At 47.4% G+C, this 18,285-nt stretch overlaps 1 protein-coding gene across 1 annotated transcript in view; it reads left to right on the top strand.

Annotated features, from left to right (window-relative positions):
* Positions 1-18,285, top strand: part of ATG7 (autophagy related 7) — a gene marked incomplete at both ends in the record, with an annotated part of 128,537 nt that overhangs the window by 6,988 nt on the left and 103,264 nt on the right. The window contains 9 exon segments of the mRNA XM_080718172.1: positions 2,493-2,581; positions 3,682-3,789; positions 3,948-4,033; positions 4,424-4,573; positions 11,989-12,048; positions 13,636-13,751; positions 14,031-14,155; positions 14,221-14,370; positions 16,540-16,652. Of these exon segments, the coding sequence (XP_080574298.1) occupies positions 2,493-2,581; positions 3,682-3,789; positions 3,948-4,033; positions 4,424-4,573; positions 11,989-12,048; positions 13,636-13,751; positions 14,031-14,155; positions 14,221-14,370; positions 16,540-16,652 (997 nt within the window).

Genomic DNA, 18,285 nt, shown 5'->3' with positions numbered 1-18,285 from the left:
GACTGGAGGATCGTGGTTCGCAGACAGCCTCAGCTACTTAGTGAGGCCCTCTGCAACTTAGTGAGACCCTGTTTAAAAATAGAGAATAAAAAGCCGGGTGTGGTCGCACGCTTGTAATCCCAGCATTTGGGAGGCGGAGACTGGAGGATCGCAGTTTGCAGACAGCCTCAGCTACTTAGGCCCTCTGCAACTTAGACCCTGTTTAAAAATAGAGAATAAAAAGCCGGGCGTGGTCGCACGCTTGTAATCCCAGCATTTGGGAGGCTGAGACAGGAGGATCGCAGTTCACAGACAGCCTCAGCTACTTAGGCCCGTGCAACTTAGTGAGACCCTGTTTCAAAATAAAAGAATAAAAAAAAAAATAGGGCAGGGGGTGTAGCTCAGAGGTCAAATACCCCTGGGTTCCATCCCCAAACCTGTAACAACAACAACAACAAAAAAAAAATTAAAAAAATAAAGAATAAAAATATAGGGCAGGGGTGTAGCTTGGAGGTCAAATGCCCCTGGGTCCATCCCTAGACCCGCAGAAATTTTAAAAATGAATCAATCAATCGATAAATCGGGCTGAAGTATAGCTCAAAGGTAGAATGCCTCCGAGTTCAGAATCTAAATCTCTCTCAATATCTCTCTCTCTCTCTCTCTCTCTCTCTCTCTCTCACACACACACACACACACACACACACACACACACACACACACTCCACCTGCGAGGAATCACTGCATCATCCGCATTCTAAAGGATGAGTGGAGTATGCCAGGCAGAGAGCAAAGCACTGTAGGTGAGACTGAGTGGCCTCAAGTGGTCCAACAGAGTTGCAGTCCAGAGCTGCGGGATGAGAGGTGACTGCAGATACAGGTGGGAGCCTCGTCTGGTGGAGTCTGTGGGCAAGAGAATGTTGAGGGCACACTCCGGAATCTGAGGTGCTGTGTCCCTGCACTAGCCTCGCAGCTGAACTAGTTTTGTGATGTTGAGCGAGTCCTTTTTTTCCTGTTGCCTGGCATGCACAAGGCCCTGGGTTCCCTCCCCAGTACCCCTGCAAAAACAAAACAAAACAATCTAAAACAACAGCAGAGAAACAGAAAAAGAAGGAAAGAAAAGGGGATGGGTGGGAAATGTAAGTTGAGTTGATATGCAAAGAACTTAAAAGACTTTACACTAGAAAAACAAATAACCAGTGAAGGAATGGGCACTGGCTGCCGGCTGAACACTGGTAGATGGAAAACAGCAGGCACAGCAAACTCCCGTTGCCAGGCTAAGAAGTTTGGACTTGAGTGTGAGGGTGGGGATCAAGGCACTGAAGAGTTTTAAGCAGGGGTCTGAGTTGAGCTATTGTGAACTGTGGTGCTATAAACATGGCTAGGCGTTTATGCATATAAAGTGTAGTTCCTTGTTTTCAGCCTCTTTGGAAAGATACCCAGTCGTGGTATAGCTGGATCATATGGTAGATCCATTCCCAGTTGTCCAAGAAATCTCCACGCCGATCTCCACAGTGGCTGAACTAGTTTGCAATCCCACCAGCAGCATAGGAGAGTTCCTCTTTCTCCATCCTTGCCAACAATTATTGTGACTTGACTTCTTCACGGTTGCCATTTTGATTGGGGTTAGGTAGAATCTGAGTGCCCTTTTGATTTGTAGCTCCCTGATTGCTAGTGGTGTCCGGCATCTTTTCATCATCTCTTGGCCATTCGTACCTCTTTTGTAGTCTATTCAGTTCAGTTGCCCATTTCTTCACTGGTTATTTGTTTTTCTAAGTCTTTTAAGTTCTTTGCATATTCTAGACATTTATCCTCTCTCAGAGTGGCAGCTGGTGCATCTCCCATTCTGTAGGCTTTCTCTTTAGACTCTTGATGATTTCCTTTGATGAACAGAAACTATTTTTTTTTTCCTTTGTGGAACTACCTCCGAGCTACACCCCCAGTCCTATTTTATTATTACTTATTTTGAAACAAGGTCTCACTGAGTTGCAGAGGGCCTCACTAAGTATCCGAGGCTGTCTGTGAACCCGGGTCCTCCTGTCTCAGCTCCCGAAGGCTGCGATTACACGCGTGTGTCACTGCACCCAGCAGGAGCAGAGACTTTTTTGTTGGATGCCATCCACTTCCTGATTCTTATTTTAATTTCTTGTTCAGGAAGTTTCTTCCTGTGTCTATGTGTTGCAGCATTGAACCTCTGTCCTCTAATAGCTCGGCCTCTGGTCTAACTTGCAGGTCTTTGATCCATCTTGCTCTTGGATAGGCAGAAAATCTTTACTTGAAAGGTTAGGTTTCTTGCAAGTTGTATATAGATGGACTAAGGTTTTTAATACATTTTGCCACCTTATATCTTTTAATTGGGGAGTTTTAATTTCTAATATTTTGACTTTTGTTTGAGGTAGTGTTCTTTGCTTAGTTGTTTGTTTGATGGAACCCATAGTAATGATGTCAGTTTGTAGCCCCACTTTTTGATCTTCTTCATCGATTCGGACCCAGGCCTGGTGTCTCACGTTGTGGAGGTTTTGAGTACCACTGGCACCTCGCCTACTGCAAGCCTGGGTCCCTGAACTCTCCACAGGGCTTGTCCCTGAGTCTGTCTATGCAGGTGGTGGGTATCACTGAGGCCAGATCCAGAGTAATCACAGGTGTCCACACTTTGAACAGACCCTGAACCTATGTCTCTCCCCCACCTACCTAGGTGGCAGGTGCCACTGGGACCAGACTCAGTGCATACGTAGGGGGTCTTTGTTCTCCACAGATAGGCCTGAGTTGGTCTGATTTCTCCCTGGTCACCACGATTGGATGGTCTGTGGCGATCTCCGGAGGCCCTACTAGAGCACTGTGCCCTGCAGACCGAAGGCTCTTTGCTCACTTGGCCCTGGGGATGTCTGTTGATTTGCCTCTGGTGCCTTCGACTCCACCCCACCTTCACCAGGGGGACCACAATGTCTCAGACCTCTATTGCTTGCTGCATACATAAGTCTTTGTGGCAGGGCTGGGCGGTCTCCCGAGGGGATGGCTAGTTTGCTTATGGTGTTGTTGAGTGCCTCTCTGGATCGCTGGAGGATGAGGCGGGCTCAGCCGTCCTGCTGCAGGTTCTAGCCAGGTGTTCGGGCAGTAGGATATCTGTGGAGTGTGGAATGGGGTGTCTATGGCTTACAATCTGTTGAGTTACAGCCCCTTACATCGTGTCAAGTTGTTGGCTTTTTTTGTTGGGGGGGTCTCCGGAGGCTGCATTGCCAGCAGTCCCGGAGGGGTAAGGGAGGCTGCAGCCATTCCCCAAGGGAGGCATGCAGGGTGCTTTGCTGTCTTCTGTTCTGTCTTCTGGCTTTATTTCTACCACCTTTCAGTTTCTTGTTGCTTTGTTCAATTCTTTTTGTTGCTTTTTTTCTCTGGTCAGGACACAGAGGGCCTCACTAAGTATCTGAGGCTGTCTGCAAACCCAGATCCTCCTGTCTCAGCCACACTTTTCACGGTGATAGAGATCAAGCGTCAGCACGACGGAGATGTGCTGCTTTCCTCAGTCACCATCTTCCTGAAAGTCTCTATTTTTAAAATTTTGAAACAGGGCCTCTCTAAGTTTCTGAGGCTGGCCTAGAACCCGTGATTCTCCTGTTTTAGCCTCCCAAGTACTGGAGTTACAGGTGTACCCCACCACTCCTGGTTGGCCTCTTTCTCTTGTACTCTCCCTCCTTCTCCCCCTTGCAGCCCAGGCAAGCATCAGAGTTGTACGCATCCCACTGCTCTGCTGCCTCCTGGCACCTTTTCTCCCCACTTCTGTCCTGCACCTTTGTCCAGGCCCTCCTCACCCTGCCTGTATGCTGCCCTTCTTCCTAGCTGATGACACGCCTCAGCGGCCGGGCCCTTCTGGCGTTGCAGTGCCCTTTGCTGAAATACAGATTTGTACCTATTGCCTGCTTTATAGCATGGTTTCCAGCTGCTCTGCCCCGTCACCCTCTCCTTCCTGCCTCTAGGACTTACTGGTATTTTCTGAGCCTACCATGCTGCTTCATTCATTCTTAGCTTTAGTCATCAACAAGAATTTGTTGGGGGCCGCAAGGTAGCTCAGTGGCAGAGCACCTGCCTCGCCTGTGCCAGGCCCCGGGTACCATTCTCAGCACTGCAAAGCAAAACAAAAAAAACACTAGTGTTTGTTGAGTTCTGGGTACCTGTGGGGTGCTAGGACTGAGTCCCATGCTGGGAGAACAGCAATGAGTGAAGAAATGAGACTCATCACAATTTCTACTCAGGAAGACCCCTTGAACAGTAGAGAAAGTCGTCGAGGTCGTTCAGAAGCAGGCCTTCCTAGCTCCGACAGCTTTCGGAAGCCACTGCAATTTTAGGAGTGTGCTGATGGAGGGGCTCCGGCGGTGACGCGGGTGAATCAAGCATCTGTCCCTTGTGCACAAGCTGGACTAAGGTGACACCGGGTCATCGGGGGGTGGGACAGAAAGAGCTCAGCTGTAGGCACACTGCCCTCCTCTTCTGTGCCATCACGTCCTCGCACCCGTTCCCACATCGACTCGGTGGTCGCCACCCTCCTGGTCAGCTTGTTTGCGTTCTCAGAAGCCGAGGCCGCGGAAGACCAGGCTGTAGGCAGGTGAGGTTATCATGGACAAACAGCTCCTAGAACGGAGGTCACGGCGGGAAGACTGGATGTGGCTGCCTGTTCCCTGATTGTCCTGAAGAAGCAAACTGTTGATTCCCTAGGGGTGGAGGTGGCTCGTGTGACCACGAGGCGAGGGAGACAACTTGTCCTTCATAGCAGCCATCGTGACTGTCCGCGCGGCCCTGTCACCACAGAAGTCACCAGCAGCACAGCCACAGGAGTCATTTAGGGAACGCAGTGTCTTGTGGGCATCTTGACTCTTGGTGCAATTTTGCAAAGGCACCGAAGCTTCTGTACACAGCTCTTCACCTGCCGGAGCCCTGAGTGTCCACCCTCTGGCGGCGCCTCCTCTTCCTGCTAAGTTTAGAAGGCTCTCTAAACCTCCCACTTTAGCAGCCTTGCTAATTGTTTCTAAAACTCTAGAAGTTGCAAGGCCACCATTAGTCTGCAGACATGCCTTGGCTCTGTGTGCTGAAGCCGCCTGCGCCCTGCTTTTGACACATCAGCAACAAGGGATGTGCTTTGTGTTCTCAGGACTTGGGCCATGTGGTTTGCTGCTTATTTTAATGACTACCAGAGCTCACAGCCCCTTGGCTTAGAAAATGAGGCTAGAAGCCTGTTTTCTGGGCTCTGTTTGGGCCCAGAAAAGGTACTTCAGTGCCAGATCGTGGTTATCTGGCGCTTCTGCTAAGTGAATGGCCACAGAGAAGTTGAACGCAGAGCTCCTGATACTTGGCACTTGCTCCCATGGCCCTCCTTTTTGAGGACCTGCAGCAGGACACGGAAGACTTCATTTTCAAGGAGCCTTTGCGGTGCTTACATTGCTCCTCTCCGGAAGGTGTTTTAGGCAGAGAAAGTCTTCACAGTGAACACACAAAATCATAAATTCTCCTTTAGCCCTCAAGACCATGCTGGGTTAGGTACAGCTGTCCTTATTTTATAGGGGAGGAAATCAAAGTTCAGGAGGTGAAGCCACCTGCTCCAGGCTTCTGAGCTAGCGAGAGATAGAGCAGGAATCCAGACTCAGTGTTCTGTGATTGAGGACCTGGCCATGCATTATGTTACCTTGGCTTTTAGCACCCCACTCCAACCATTCAAAACTCTCCAGCTCTCCCAGAGCAAGCAAACAAAAACTCCCCAACACATGGGAAAAATTATAGCAAAAGTTTTAGGTATGGTTAGGGTGGTCTGCTTATCTGCTGCCCCTCTAAAAGTCCAGTTTCCTTTAAGACAGCATTTTTTTTTCCCCTCTGATTGTTTATTCTCTACCACTTTGATTTCATTTCTGACAATCCTTCACTGGCTTGAAGTTTGCTGTGTCCAATCCTATTAGACCCCTGTGGCGGGAGAGTGGCGGGCTGCCTAACCCCAGGAAACGCTTCTGCTTCAATTAATTTATAAGCATCAAAGCCGAAGTACTTCCATCTTCAGCATCACTAATAACAAAATGCCAGGAACTGTTATGGAAATGGTATTTCATGAGGCGCCTTATTCACAGCGATGGATTGATTTCTTTTGCTAAAGCACGAGTTAAGTAGGTCATCTGTTTACTGTGGGATGACTATAGCACAGGAAGGTTCCTTGTAGAACTGGCTTAGCTTGACTGCATGGGTTTTTGTCCTGTGTTTTCATTCGGGCCTGATGTACGTGTAGTGGAGAGCACAGATTATAAACATATCACTCACAGTTTCTTACACAGGCACAAGCCTTGCAAACACGACCCAGCTCAACTCTAGAATTCTTCTCGCTCCACAGAGGCTTCCTCTTCCTCAGGCAGGAGCTCCATCCCACCCCAACATAATGTTCTGAATTACATCACAGGGGTGGGTTTTTCCTGTTGTAGCATAAAGCTGTGTGTCCAGGTACAGAAACTGTTAGCATTTTCCAACTTAAAAGAGTATGAGGAAGACCTTGCATCTGCCCCTCTCCCAAAGATTTCACTATTTTATTTTATTTTTTTTTTACAATGCTGGGGATTTAATCTAGGGGTGATCAACCACTGAACTGTACTCTGACCACTTTTTATTCTTTATTTTGAGACAAGGTCCCACTAAGTTGCCCTGCCTCGCCTCCAGCTTTCAATCTTTCTGCCTCGGCCTCCAGAGCAGCTGGAATTACAGGTGTGCCCAGCTTTATTCAGATTTTATCCCAGTAATGTGCTTTCTAATACAGCATTGTGCTTGCCCTGAGTTGTCATGTATGTGGTGTATGTGTGTGTGTAGAACTAGGAATCGAGCTACACTCCCAGAACTATTTGATTTTTTTATTTTGAAACAGGTCTCGCTAAGGTGTTGCGGTTGACCTTGAACCTGTGATCCTCTTGTCTCGGCCCCCCAAGTACTGAATTACAAGTGTTTGCCACCATGCTTGGCTTGCCACATTGTCATGTCTTTCTAGCCTCTTTCAGTGACAGCTTCTTAGCCCTGACTTGTAAGGTCTTTACGCTCTGAAGATTATAAATGAGTCCCACTTGTTCTGTAGAATGTTTTTCAGATTGATGTTTTGTGTGTGTATTGTGTGTGTTAACTATTGGGGATTGAACCCAGGGACATTCTACCTCCCCCGCCCAATTTTTACTTTTTATTTAGAAACAGGGTCTCACTGAGTTGCAGAGGCCCTCTCTAAGTGGCCGAGGCTGGCTGCGAACCTGCGACCCTCCTGTCTCAGCCTCCCAAGTACTAGGATGACAAGCGTGCGCCACCACGCCCGGCTCAGGTTGGGTTCATTTGATGTTCCCACCCAATGAGATGCTGAGACCCAGACGAGATGCTGTGTTTTCTTTACGCTCTCAGATAGCACATAGCTTCTGTTTGCTGTTTGTCCCTTTACTGCTAGCATGAACTTCTGTTGTTAGGCTGGTGTCTTCTGTTGCTGTTGGTGGTGTGGGGCCCAGGACCTCACGCATGTGCTCCACCACTCAGTGGTACCTCTGGCCTTAGATTGTGTCTTAATGGCCAGGTTTTGTCTCTTATCACTTTTTTTCCTCCTTTGATGATTTTCCCTCCTTCCTCCCTCCCTTCCTTCCTTCTTCCCTCCCTTCCTTCTTTCCTTCCTTCTCTTTTTTCTTTCTTTCCTTCTCTCTCACTTGCTATCTGTCCCTTCCTTCCTTCCTTCCTTTCTTCTTTCTTTTCTTTTCTTTCTCTTCTTTTCCTTTCTTTCTTTTCTTTTCTTTCTTGTCCTGGGACTTGAACTCACGGCATCAGGCATGGCAGGCATACCCCGCCCCTTGTTGATTTGTTCTGGTAGAAGGACACTCAGACAGTGAAGCCAGGCTCTTGCACAGCCACGGGAATACTTTCAGATTTGTTTTTGTACGTGGTAGGGTAAATCATTTAAGCTGATTTGTAGGCCCGTATTTCCCATCCTCTAGGATTTGGGTCCTCAAAAGTCAATGATGGGTTGAGAGACCTCTGTCCTATGGCCTGCCTCCATCTGTTCTTCCTGGTTGCTTCTTCCAGTCTCCATGCCCTATAGTAATAAGCTTCTAGAGTTTGTCTTGCTGGAGTTTTTTTCTTTCTCTTGTTTCCCTTGGGGAACATGCCCCAAAAGAGTTTCTGGAATGCCTCTCAGTAACCCGTGTGAGCCATTCTGCCAAGGATCTGTGTTTGTGGAATTTACGATCAAGTTGCTGTTGTAAAACAGTAACAAGTACAGAGGCAGCTGGAGCCAGAGTGCTGCCCTGTCATCGACAGGGAGGAGCTCTGGAGCCTTCCAGAGCAGGCAACCTCTGAGCCGGGTCTTCAGACAGGGAGGGAGCCACAGGAGCAGGGTGAGGGAGAAGAGGACACTTGTCAGAGGTGTGGGCTCAGGCTGGCAAGGGCATGGAGCAGGCATTAGAGGAGCACCAGGCAGCTCAGTGTCCTGAGCATCACGCCCGAGATGTAAAATGTTGGGGCCTTGGATGAAGCCAGAGAAATTGGAGGAAGCAGAGGCATCCAGGAGGAGGTGTGAAGGAAACTGTGGGGGGCTGGTGGCATGCCTGATGAGGATGGGAAGGCTGCTGATGCGGTCTTTCTGGCTGGGCTTGAGTCTCAGTAAGTGTCAGACGCGCTTTCCCTCGGCTTAATGATGCTGAGATGGGTGTGAGGGAGCTCTCTGCAGACTGTACTCACCAGCCCTAAAGACGTATGTGCAGCATTACGAGGTGCGTCTCATGGGTCAGCAGATGTAGCCTCTGAATCCTGCCTTGCAGTTTGCTTTGTCTTCAGCGCTCTCTTGCTAACTTCTACTGCCCTGTAAAATATTCTTCCAAAAATTTTGGTCTCCTGAAAGCCAAAATGCAGCTTTGGCAACGTCAGGGCATCAGAGAGTAACAGGTTTGGAAGATTTCATCCCATCCAGGGGTTAGCAAACCACAGCTTGAGGTTCAGCTCCTGCCCCCACCTTTCTGTTTGTGCAGTCCATAAGCTAGGAATGATTTTTTAGAAACTTTTTCCCCATTTAATATGATGTTGGCTGTGGGCCTATTGTAGATTGCCTTTATGATGTTGAGGCGTGTTCTTTCTCTTCCGATTCTCAGCAGTGCTTTTAGCATAAATGGATGTTGGATTTTGTCATATGCTATTTCAGCATCTGTTGAGATGATCGTATGGTTTTGTCTTTGGTCCTGTTAACGTTATAAATTACATGGATTGGTTTTTGTATGTTAACCAGCCTTGCGTCCTGGGATCAGCCCTACTTGGTCATGGTGTATGATTTTCTTGATGTGGTTTTAGTGCACGTTGCTAGTATTTTGCTTGGCAGCTTTGCATCCAAGTTCATCAGTGATATAGGCCTGTAGTTTTTGGTTTTTGTTTTTTTGGTAGTACTAGGGGTGGAACCCAGAGGCCTTCTACCTCTGGGCTCTACTCCCAGACCTGTTTTATACTTCATTTGGAAACAGGGTCTCACTGAGTTGCAGAGAATCTCGCTCAGTAGCTGAGGCTGGCTTTTTTTGTTTTTTTTTGGTGATACTGGGGGTGGAACCCAGAGGCTTTCTACCTCCGGGTTATACTCTCAGACCTACATACATACATACATATATATATTTTTTGTTTGTTTGTTTGTTTGTTTTAAATTTGGAAACAGGGTCTCACTAAGTTGTTGAGAGCCTCACTAAGTAGCTGAGGCTGGCTTTGAACCCGTGCGATCCTCCTGTCTCAGCCTCCCAAGCGCAGGGGTTACAAGTGTGCGCCACCACGCCCGGCATTGGCCTGTAGGTTTTTATCCTTAACTTTTTCAAGGGTTGTAAAAAAAAAAAAAAAGAAAAAGAAGGCTATATTAAAAAACTATTCTGCAGTTCCTAAAATATTTGTACCCTGGCCCTTTTCAGGAAAAGCTTGCCAATCCCTCGTTTCATCTGACCACCTGGTTAAGTAATCCTTTGTAAAAATATGTCTTGGCAAACAGTCTAAATATATGCTTGCATGCTTCCACTAATGGAAAATTTCTTATCTCTCTGATCAATCTTTTTCCTTTTTGAACAAATGAAACTATTAGTCATTTTAAAACTCTGCTGAAATTTATCTGACTATATATCATCCATCTGCTGGTCTTCTGTGGGAGAAGAGATCCGTTTCATTTTGATACTTACATTCTATGCTCATGCTTAGTGCTAAAAGAAAGATGGACAAGACAGGTCTTACACCAAGAGCCCCCCGGTGGCTATTCCTTGGCACCAAAACACTTGAGCTGGCGGGCCTAGGTCTCTCATTATCTTTTTGCCATTGGGTTGGGACTTTTCCTTTAATTATTTCACCTTTTCTATATTATCGTTCCATATACCCAATACAAAAATCAAAAAGGCAAAAAGCTCATTCATTGGAAATAACTCTCCACAGCCCTGTTTCCTTAGGAGGCAACTCTGTCACACATTTCCTGTGGGGTCTGGCCTTAAAGAACAGCGCTAAGCGAAGGTTTGGGTCATTTGAACAGAAGCCTGGGACACGCGCTTGTTGGATGACATTTCTGAGCTGCCACTCACGTGGTCCACGGAGTGTGACTCAGTTCTGCTCTCACCAGAGTCTGGAATCCGCCCCACAGCTGGGTGGTGGACACAGCCCCGGGGCTTGTGTTACACAACCACCCCTGGACTCCTTGAGCTTCGCCTGGCACTGCCGGGTGTCACGCACTGCTGGGAATCTTGTTCATCGCAGCCTTGAATCCTCATCAAAGCCTGCCCTCTGTAATTGGACACGACACAATCAATCTTGTGTAATTTGAAATGCTATTGGACCACACGTACATCAAGGCTTGTGTCGGGTGCATCCCTGGCAGATGTCTGATGTAGCGCCGAAGTGTGATAGGAATGGTCTCTCAGCTCTAAGCTGGGTGGGGGCCTCAGGGTTGTCTAGGCAACAACTTTTAAAATCTAGACCAGTTACACATAAATAACTCTGCTGGAAAGGAGTTAAGCGTGTAAATTATTTTTAAAATGATTGGCTATTTGTTAGCATAGGTAGGGCGGATGGGCAATATGAAAGTTCTAAAAAGAAGTGTGTTTCTTCAGGGCGCTGTAGCACAGAGATGAGAGCTTTGAAGCCAGCCGACCTGGGTTATGATCTCAGCTCTACCAGTGCCCGACTGTGCCTTTGGCAAGTTCCTTAACCTGTCAGTGCCACAGCCGTCTCTTCTGTAGAGTAGGCACAACAAACAATACGTAAAATGTTTAGCGTGGTGCTCGGCCCAGAAAGTGCATTCAGGAAAAACAGTCACTGCAACTCCCATTATTTTAAAAGTTTTCAAAAGGTATAATCAGCTGGGCATGGTGGCCTAAGCCTATAATCCAGTACTTGGGAGGAGGAGACAGGAGGATCATAGGTTCCGGGTCAGCCTCAGCAACTTAGTGAGACCTTGTTTCAAAGTGAAAGATAGAACAGGGCCAGGGACGTGGCTTGGAGGTAGACATCCCTTGGGTTCAATCCCCAGTCAGAGTCTGTGTGTGTGTGTGTGTGTGTGTGTGTGTGTGTGTGTGTGTGTGTGTCACTGCTGTTGGTAAATGCCATATTGGATGCTGTCACCCATACCAGTGAGCCAGGAATCACTGATACTCGCCGACTGGGGGGATTAAGGGAAGAAGAAAAATTCTCCTGTAGAAAGAGGAAGGGTTCCTAGGACCATCGGCAGAGACGAAAGGTCGGGAAGCCAGCAGTCTGAGGCAGCAGCGCCTTAGCAGTGAGGCCCCCGGGGTTTGTTCTTCGGCACCAAGGGAGCTGTGTGGATCATTCGGGTGGCACTGTGCCTCTGTGAGCGTGTTGTGCAGGCACTGACGTGTGGGGCGATGGAACCGGGCCTGTGGTGGTGGGTAGAGAAAGGAAGCGAGGTTTGAGCAACATCTGGGCTGTTGGTGACCCTGGAATTTGAATCTGAGTCCACCTCGCTGCCTAGCCGCAGAGTCCTGGGGCATTTTTCGCCTCTGTGCACCTCAGTTTCTTCCGTGACCTTGGAACTCTCACTCCTTGGAGCTTCTGGGAGAAGCGAATTCGGATGTAGGCCTTCGCACCAGTGCGGGGCCCGGCCAGGGCTCAGTAAGCCTTCCGTCATCCCAGTGAAGAGGACTGTTAGGGCCGGTCTCTAGAAATGACTGCTCTTCTGCATACGAGAGAAATGACACGATGAGACTTCTGTGGTAATGCCATTATGTAAACAAGGAAAAGGACAGAACTGGGGGACAGATACGTCCGGCATGGGATCCAGTGAAGTTGAGATTTCTGCGAGATCCAAGTGCTGGCTCTAGAACACACTCGCAGGTTTGGAAGTTAGGGCTAGAAATACTGTCCTGAATCCCAGTGGCACATAGTTGGAAATCGTTGTAGAAAATGCACGATGCTTTTCTTTGGAGAAAAAGAAAAAAAGTGAGGGGAGCTGAGTGTGGAAACTTTCAAAAACTGATAGTAGAAGGAAAACTGTGGCTGCATTGTGGAGGAGAGGGAGAGGTGGGAGCTGAGGCCCAGGAAGCATGGAGCGAGCTGTGGCATTGTTCCTCCAAGTGTAGGACCACAGGTCCCCAGGTCCCCACTGGGCGTTGGCGCCCCAGCGCATGGGGTCCACAAGCCAAAGAGACCTGGGAAAATAGGCACGACCGAGACCAAGGAGAGGAAAGTTCTTAGAGTGCAAAGTTGTAGAATCCTTTCCAACAATTAAAAGGTAAAAAAAATTTAGTATGGAAGAGTGTGTGTTTAAGTAGGTCTGATTGATTTAGAGGTACGGCCTGCCAAAGTGAGAGTGCCAGGACCTATGGGCACGCACGCATCCCGGGCATGTGTGAGCATCCCCCAGGGCTGGCCAGCAGGCTCCTGGCCACTTCCCCTTCCTCTCAGCAGAAAGATCGGTGGGACCCAGGCACCTGCATCATTAGGAAGACCCACGGTGGGCTGGGAATCCCTTGGTGCCCGATGCTATGACCATACTGGGTAGCTTTTGGGGAGTGTGGTACACTGTCCTTTGTTATCAACGAGGTTTATCAGCACTGTAGAAAAATACTCCAGTTTTTATTATCATTCCCACCTCTTGTTTTCTGTTTGGTTGGTTGGGTTCGTTAAGCCCCCATTGTGAACTTTTCATTCATTCGCAACTGGACTTCTGTTGCCAAAGCAATTTTTCAGTCGTGCAGAGCAATATTCGGCCTGTGGGAAGACAGCCGCCCCTGAGGAGCACAGTTGCAAACCAGCCTGCCCCGGAACTCGCTGGGCGCAGTCATTCCCCTGCCGAGAGCCTACCTCTACAGCCTGTGCTCTTTGTAGCAGTCCTCTCTCAAATTGCATTTTAGAGAGTCACCCCTGAGTCGCTTTTAAACATTAAAATCCTTTCTGACTCGGCGTATTCTCTCGCAATTACTATTCTCAGGGGTATTATTATTATTATTATTATTATTATTATTATTATTACTGTTATTGCTTCGGGCTGATGAATAGATGTACCATCCTGGCCTCCACTACGTCTTCTTCGCTTGATGGTCTTACTGGTTCTGTACCTTCTTTCTCCCTGACCGGGACCGGGACTTTCTGTAGGACTCTGGTCTGTGGCTGTTCATCCTTGGACTAACTCCTAGGAGGGGCCCTTCTCTCCTGCCTTAGCTGTCACGTCTGTGTCAGTCAGCGTCTCCTCACCCCCTGGGCGCACCTCCCTGGCTCGCCTCGGTTTCCTGATCAGCTTCCCCTTGGCGTCATTGTGGACGGCTGCAAGTGTCTTGGTGTGTTATTTATTATTAACTCTCCTGAGCTGGCCCTGCCCCTCTAGTGTCTTTTCTTTCAGGGTGGCACCATGCTCCTTGCCAGTCATGGCGTGACACCCCAAGGGCTTTCGCTCCCTCCTTTCCTTGCACCCACCAGCCTGCCAAGTTCAGTCACTTTCCTCTTCCCTTGTCCCCATCGAGGGGTCCCTTCTTCCCATCCAGGCTCGCTTCCTCTGCTTTAATCCAGGTCTTTATAGGTCCTTGGACTCAACTGGATTGTGTCTGCTTCCTTCAAAGCCCAGTTTCCATGGCAGATTGTACCGTATTCCTGTGTAGAGCTGCCCCTGGCAAGCACCCCGGACTTCCTCATCCCCATTTGCAACCTCTCCTTACGTGCTCATTCTAGCAACCCATTTGACAAAGTGTGCCTGGCTCTTGCTCAGAATAGACCTCCCCGTAGGAGCAGCTAGTCCCATGTCTCTCCCAGTTCTACCAGAGCGATTCCTCTGCTTATCGCGTCTCCTCCTCTTTCCCTCCTTCCCCCTCCTTCTCCATCCTTCCCAACTCCCTCAGCATCCAGCGCCTTCAGAGCTTATCTCTGGAGGAGATCTTCGTCTTGATTTCCAGCATGTTTTACGTAGAGCACGAGTGTCACATTTTATCATAGTTATCAAAGCTGCTTGTCTCTGATCCTGAAATCTGAAAACTGAAAGCTGGTACCAAACTCTGAAGACTGGAAACAGGCCAGACCTCTCTGGATGGATATTTTGTACATAGTTTTAGTGTGAATGAAGTTATTAGTAGGATTCATCTATTTTCTGACAATTTAACAATGAATTTACTGAGCATTTAGTACTGTAGTGATATGACGTCTTTCGTAAGCTTGCAGAAACTGGATTAAATGCCCTTTGACTATACTTATGACCATAGCAAGTACCCCTTGCTAGCTAAAATGCACGCATTGGGTAATTCCTGGTAAATTATACTTCATATCATAGTCAAGACATGTTCTTACCTCCCAAACTAGAGACTTGATTATGAATTTCCTGAAGACTACCGAATGCGGTATTTTACATCTTGCATGAAATGTAGCCGTTTTACTGGACATGAGCTGGCCTTGAATATTGTGATGAAAACAATTTTCATGCAAGTTTCTTAGTTATCATCTAAATTGTACTTCTGAAAAATATATGAGAAGGTATTCAAGTCCTAGCTTACTTAGAAGGCGAAGGAAGCCTACATTTTTCCCCCTCCTCCTCTTCCTCTCCCTCCTCCTCCCCCTCCTCCTCCTCCTCCCCTCCCCCTCCTCCTCCTCCTCCTCTTCCCCCCATCCTTCTCCTCGCCCCCTCCTCCTCTCCTCCTCCTCCCCCATCCTCCTCCTCCCCCATCCTCCTCCTCCTCCTCCTCCTCCTCCTGCTGGTCATTTTGTCTTGTTTTCTAGTACCCAGAAGCACTCTATCACTGAGCTACATCCCCAGCATATTTTTTTAATCTTTTATTTTGAGGTAGGATCTCAAATTGCAGAAGCTGGCCTCAAACTTGGGATCTTCTTCCTCGGTCTCTGAGTCACTGGGATTATAGGTGTGCAGCACCATGCCTGGCTAATTCTGCGTCTTAAATAATCTCTTCGGGATTCTGTTTAAATGCAAGTGACACAGTCCCGTATAGTTAGCAGGGCATGATGAGGTTTTCACTTTCCCACAGTAGGTTATGACTGTTGATAGAATCAGACTGATGCACCGTAAAAATGTTTATATGGCCAGTTTTAGGTTAACTTTAAGTCACTGTAAACCTTTATAAAGAATCTTTATTCTTGGCAAACTGAAATCACTGCATTTACTTTTTATGTTTAAATTTCTATAAAGCCTAATTTACAGACTCCCTATATTTTATATAAAAAGCAAAATTTTTAGTATTGATTTCACTTTGGCTTTTATTCTGCTACTGAAATGTAATTAAACAGATCAATTAGAGTATATAAGAAGTCTATTTTGGTATTACAGAAGGAAACTGTAAGCACCAACAAAATAGGTTATTGAAAATATATGTTGTTAATTGCTGATGGTTGGATTTTCGTGCCTGTTTGTTTGTTTGTTTGTTTGTTTGTAGTGCTAGGGTTCAAACCCAGGGCCTCAGCTTCTAGCCCTTCCTGCCGTTTTAAGAGTTGAAAGCTTTTTAAAATTGTTCTTTAGATATAAAGGAAATGCTTTTTGAACATTCATTATGACATGCCTAGCCTAGTATTTAAAAAATAATGGTTAGTTAATCTTCAGAGTTGGACATTTTTCTTATTTTAATTGTTTTCCACATAAAATCAGCCTATAAATGGTAGTTAATTCATAGCAGGTGTGTGTGTGTGTGTGTGTGTGTGTGTGTGTGTGCGTGTGCGTGTGCGTGTGTGTGTTACTAAGGATCGAACCCAGGGGCATTCTACCTATGAATGCACCCCCAACCCTATTTTATTTTTTATTTTAAAATAGGGTCACACTAAGTTGCTGAGAGCCTCACTCAGTTGCTGAGGCTGACTTAGAACCTGTAACCCTCTTGGCTCAGCCTCCCAAGTATTGGGATTACAAGTGTGGGCCACTATGTCCAGCTCGTAGCAGATTTTAAAGAAAGCATTTTCAAATGTAAATGATACCATAAAGTGAGTTTTCTAGTCTGTGGAGCATATATAACACTTATTTCTGTTTTTTAATCCATGGAGACTCTAAAAATGGAACTATTGGCTCTGGGGCATAAAATCCAATATAATTATATAACTTTATAGTTAAGTGTAAATATAAGGGAATCCCTGTGTTCTCAGAAGACCAGGAAAGATAGTGACGATTTATTGCCTAATGTTGAGCGTGATGAGAAGGGGCTAGTGGAGGGAAACCCCTGCTTATCACTGGTGAAGTTTGCATTCACTGTGCAAAGGTGGGAAAGTCTGGGCCTGAGAGTCAAACACATTCACTAGAGATACACACATGGCTGGGGCAGGAGCATAAGAACCTCTTTGGCAAACAGGACTGGTGCTGCGTTTATTTCCATTTTTCTTTGGCATAGAGCACACGAGGATGTTCATGCGTTATAGCAGTTGAAAGCTGTCCTCACAGGCAGCTGGAAACAGGCTGAGTAAAATGATGCTTACACCGACCTTACTGAACTGCCGGTGTCCCCTGGCTGCGTACGTCCCACACTGTGGTATGTGCTCTCTGAGTGTGCTGGGGCAGAGGCACTGAGAGCACACACATGCATGAGTGCGGGGAGCATCCGTTTTCGTTTTTTTCTTTGGTGGTACTGGGGTTCCTGGAAGCCCTTCTACCTCCCGGCTACACTCCCAGACCTATTTTATACTTTGTATTTGGAAACAGTGTCTCTTAAGCCAGCACGGCTGACTTCGAACCTGCGCGATCCTCCTGTCTCCACCTCCCAAGCGCGGGGATGACAAGTGTGCCCACCACGCCCGGCCGGGAGCATCAGTTTTATCCGATCATTTGAGGGGAGGAATGAAGCGTTAAGATCTATATCTTAGCCAGATGTGCTGGCCCACCCCTGTCATCCCAGTACTCGGGAGGCTGAGACAGGAGGGTCACGGTGTCATCCCAGTACTCGGGAGGCTGAGACAGGAGGGTCACGGGTTTGGCCAGCCTCGGCTACCTAGTGAGGCCCTCTGCAACTTAGTGAGACCCTATTTCAAAATAAAGAGTAAAAAAGGGCTGGGGATGTAGCTCGGAGGTAGAATGCCCCTGGTTACATCCCTAGTAACACACACACACACACACACACACACACACACACACACTGCATATTTTGGTATGAACTGCAAATTTTTCATGCATTTAAAGCCAAAACATGAGATTTCAAAGAAATTAAGAATATAGGAAGTAAGGAGAAACTGTTCATTTTTCTTTTCATTGGCTGCGTGAACTAAAACACATAGCAAGGACTCTGAGGTCCGGCCTGCAAGGCCCCGACCCCGGACAGGTGGGCGGGCGTTGGCGGGGCACCCTTAGACGACCCCCACGCCACACACCCAGAAAGAAAAAAAAAATTTTTATCATTACCGAGTGCCTGATCCCACATTCTCCCCAAACCACACATACTCTCTTCTCTTATTTAAAAAAAAAAAAAAAAAAAAGGGAAAAGAAAAAAGAAAAATATTCGAGAGGGGTTAAGATGGCCATGGCGGCAGCTAGAATATTGGAGATGCAGACAAAACATATACATCTGAACTGGAACTTTTGGAAAAATTCCCTGCGAAGGAGGACTGAGGCTTCTCTACATCTTTAAGAATCCTGGACATCACCGGTAAGGAGAGAGTCTAGCGGAGACCTAGGAGGAAGGCGGTGGCGGCAGCGGTGGCCGAGATGGCGGTGGAGACTTGTATTTGGGAGAGACAGACATCTGATCCAACCCACCCTGATCCTTTGAAGAAATTACCCCAAAGGTCAAATGCTACTGTCGTGCATGCTTAGGAACACTGGACGTTATGCGGTATGGGAAAAGAGCTTGGGAAAGATTTGAAATGGTGGAGGCAGTCGCATTGGCAGCGGCAAGTACTCAGGGG

This window comes from Muscardinus avellanarius (assembly GCF_963383645.1).
Source record: "Muscardinus avellanarius genome assembly, chromosome: 22".
In the NCBI taxonomy this organism is placed as follows: domain Eukaryota; kingdom Metazoa; phylum Chordata; class Mammalia; order Rodentia; family Gliridae; genus Muscardinus; species Muscardinus avellanarius.
Note: the sequence above shows the minus strand (reverse complement) of the source record. Positions and strands in the feature narration are given on the sequence as shown.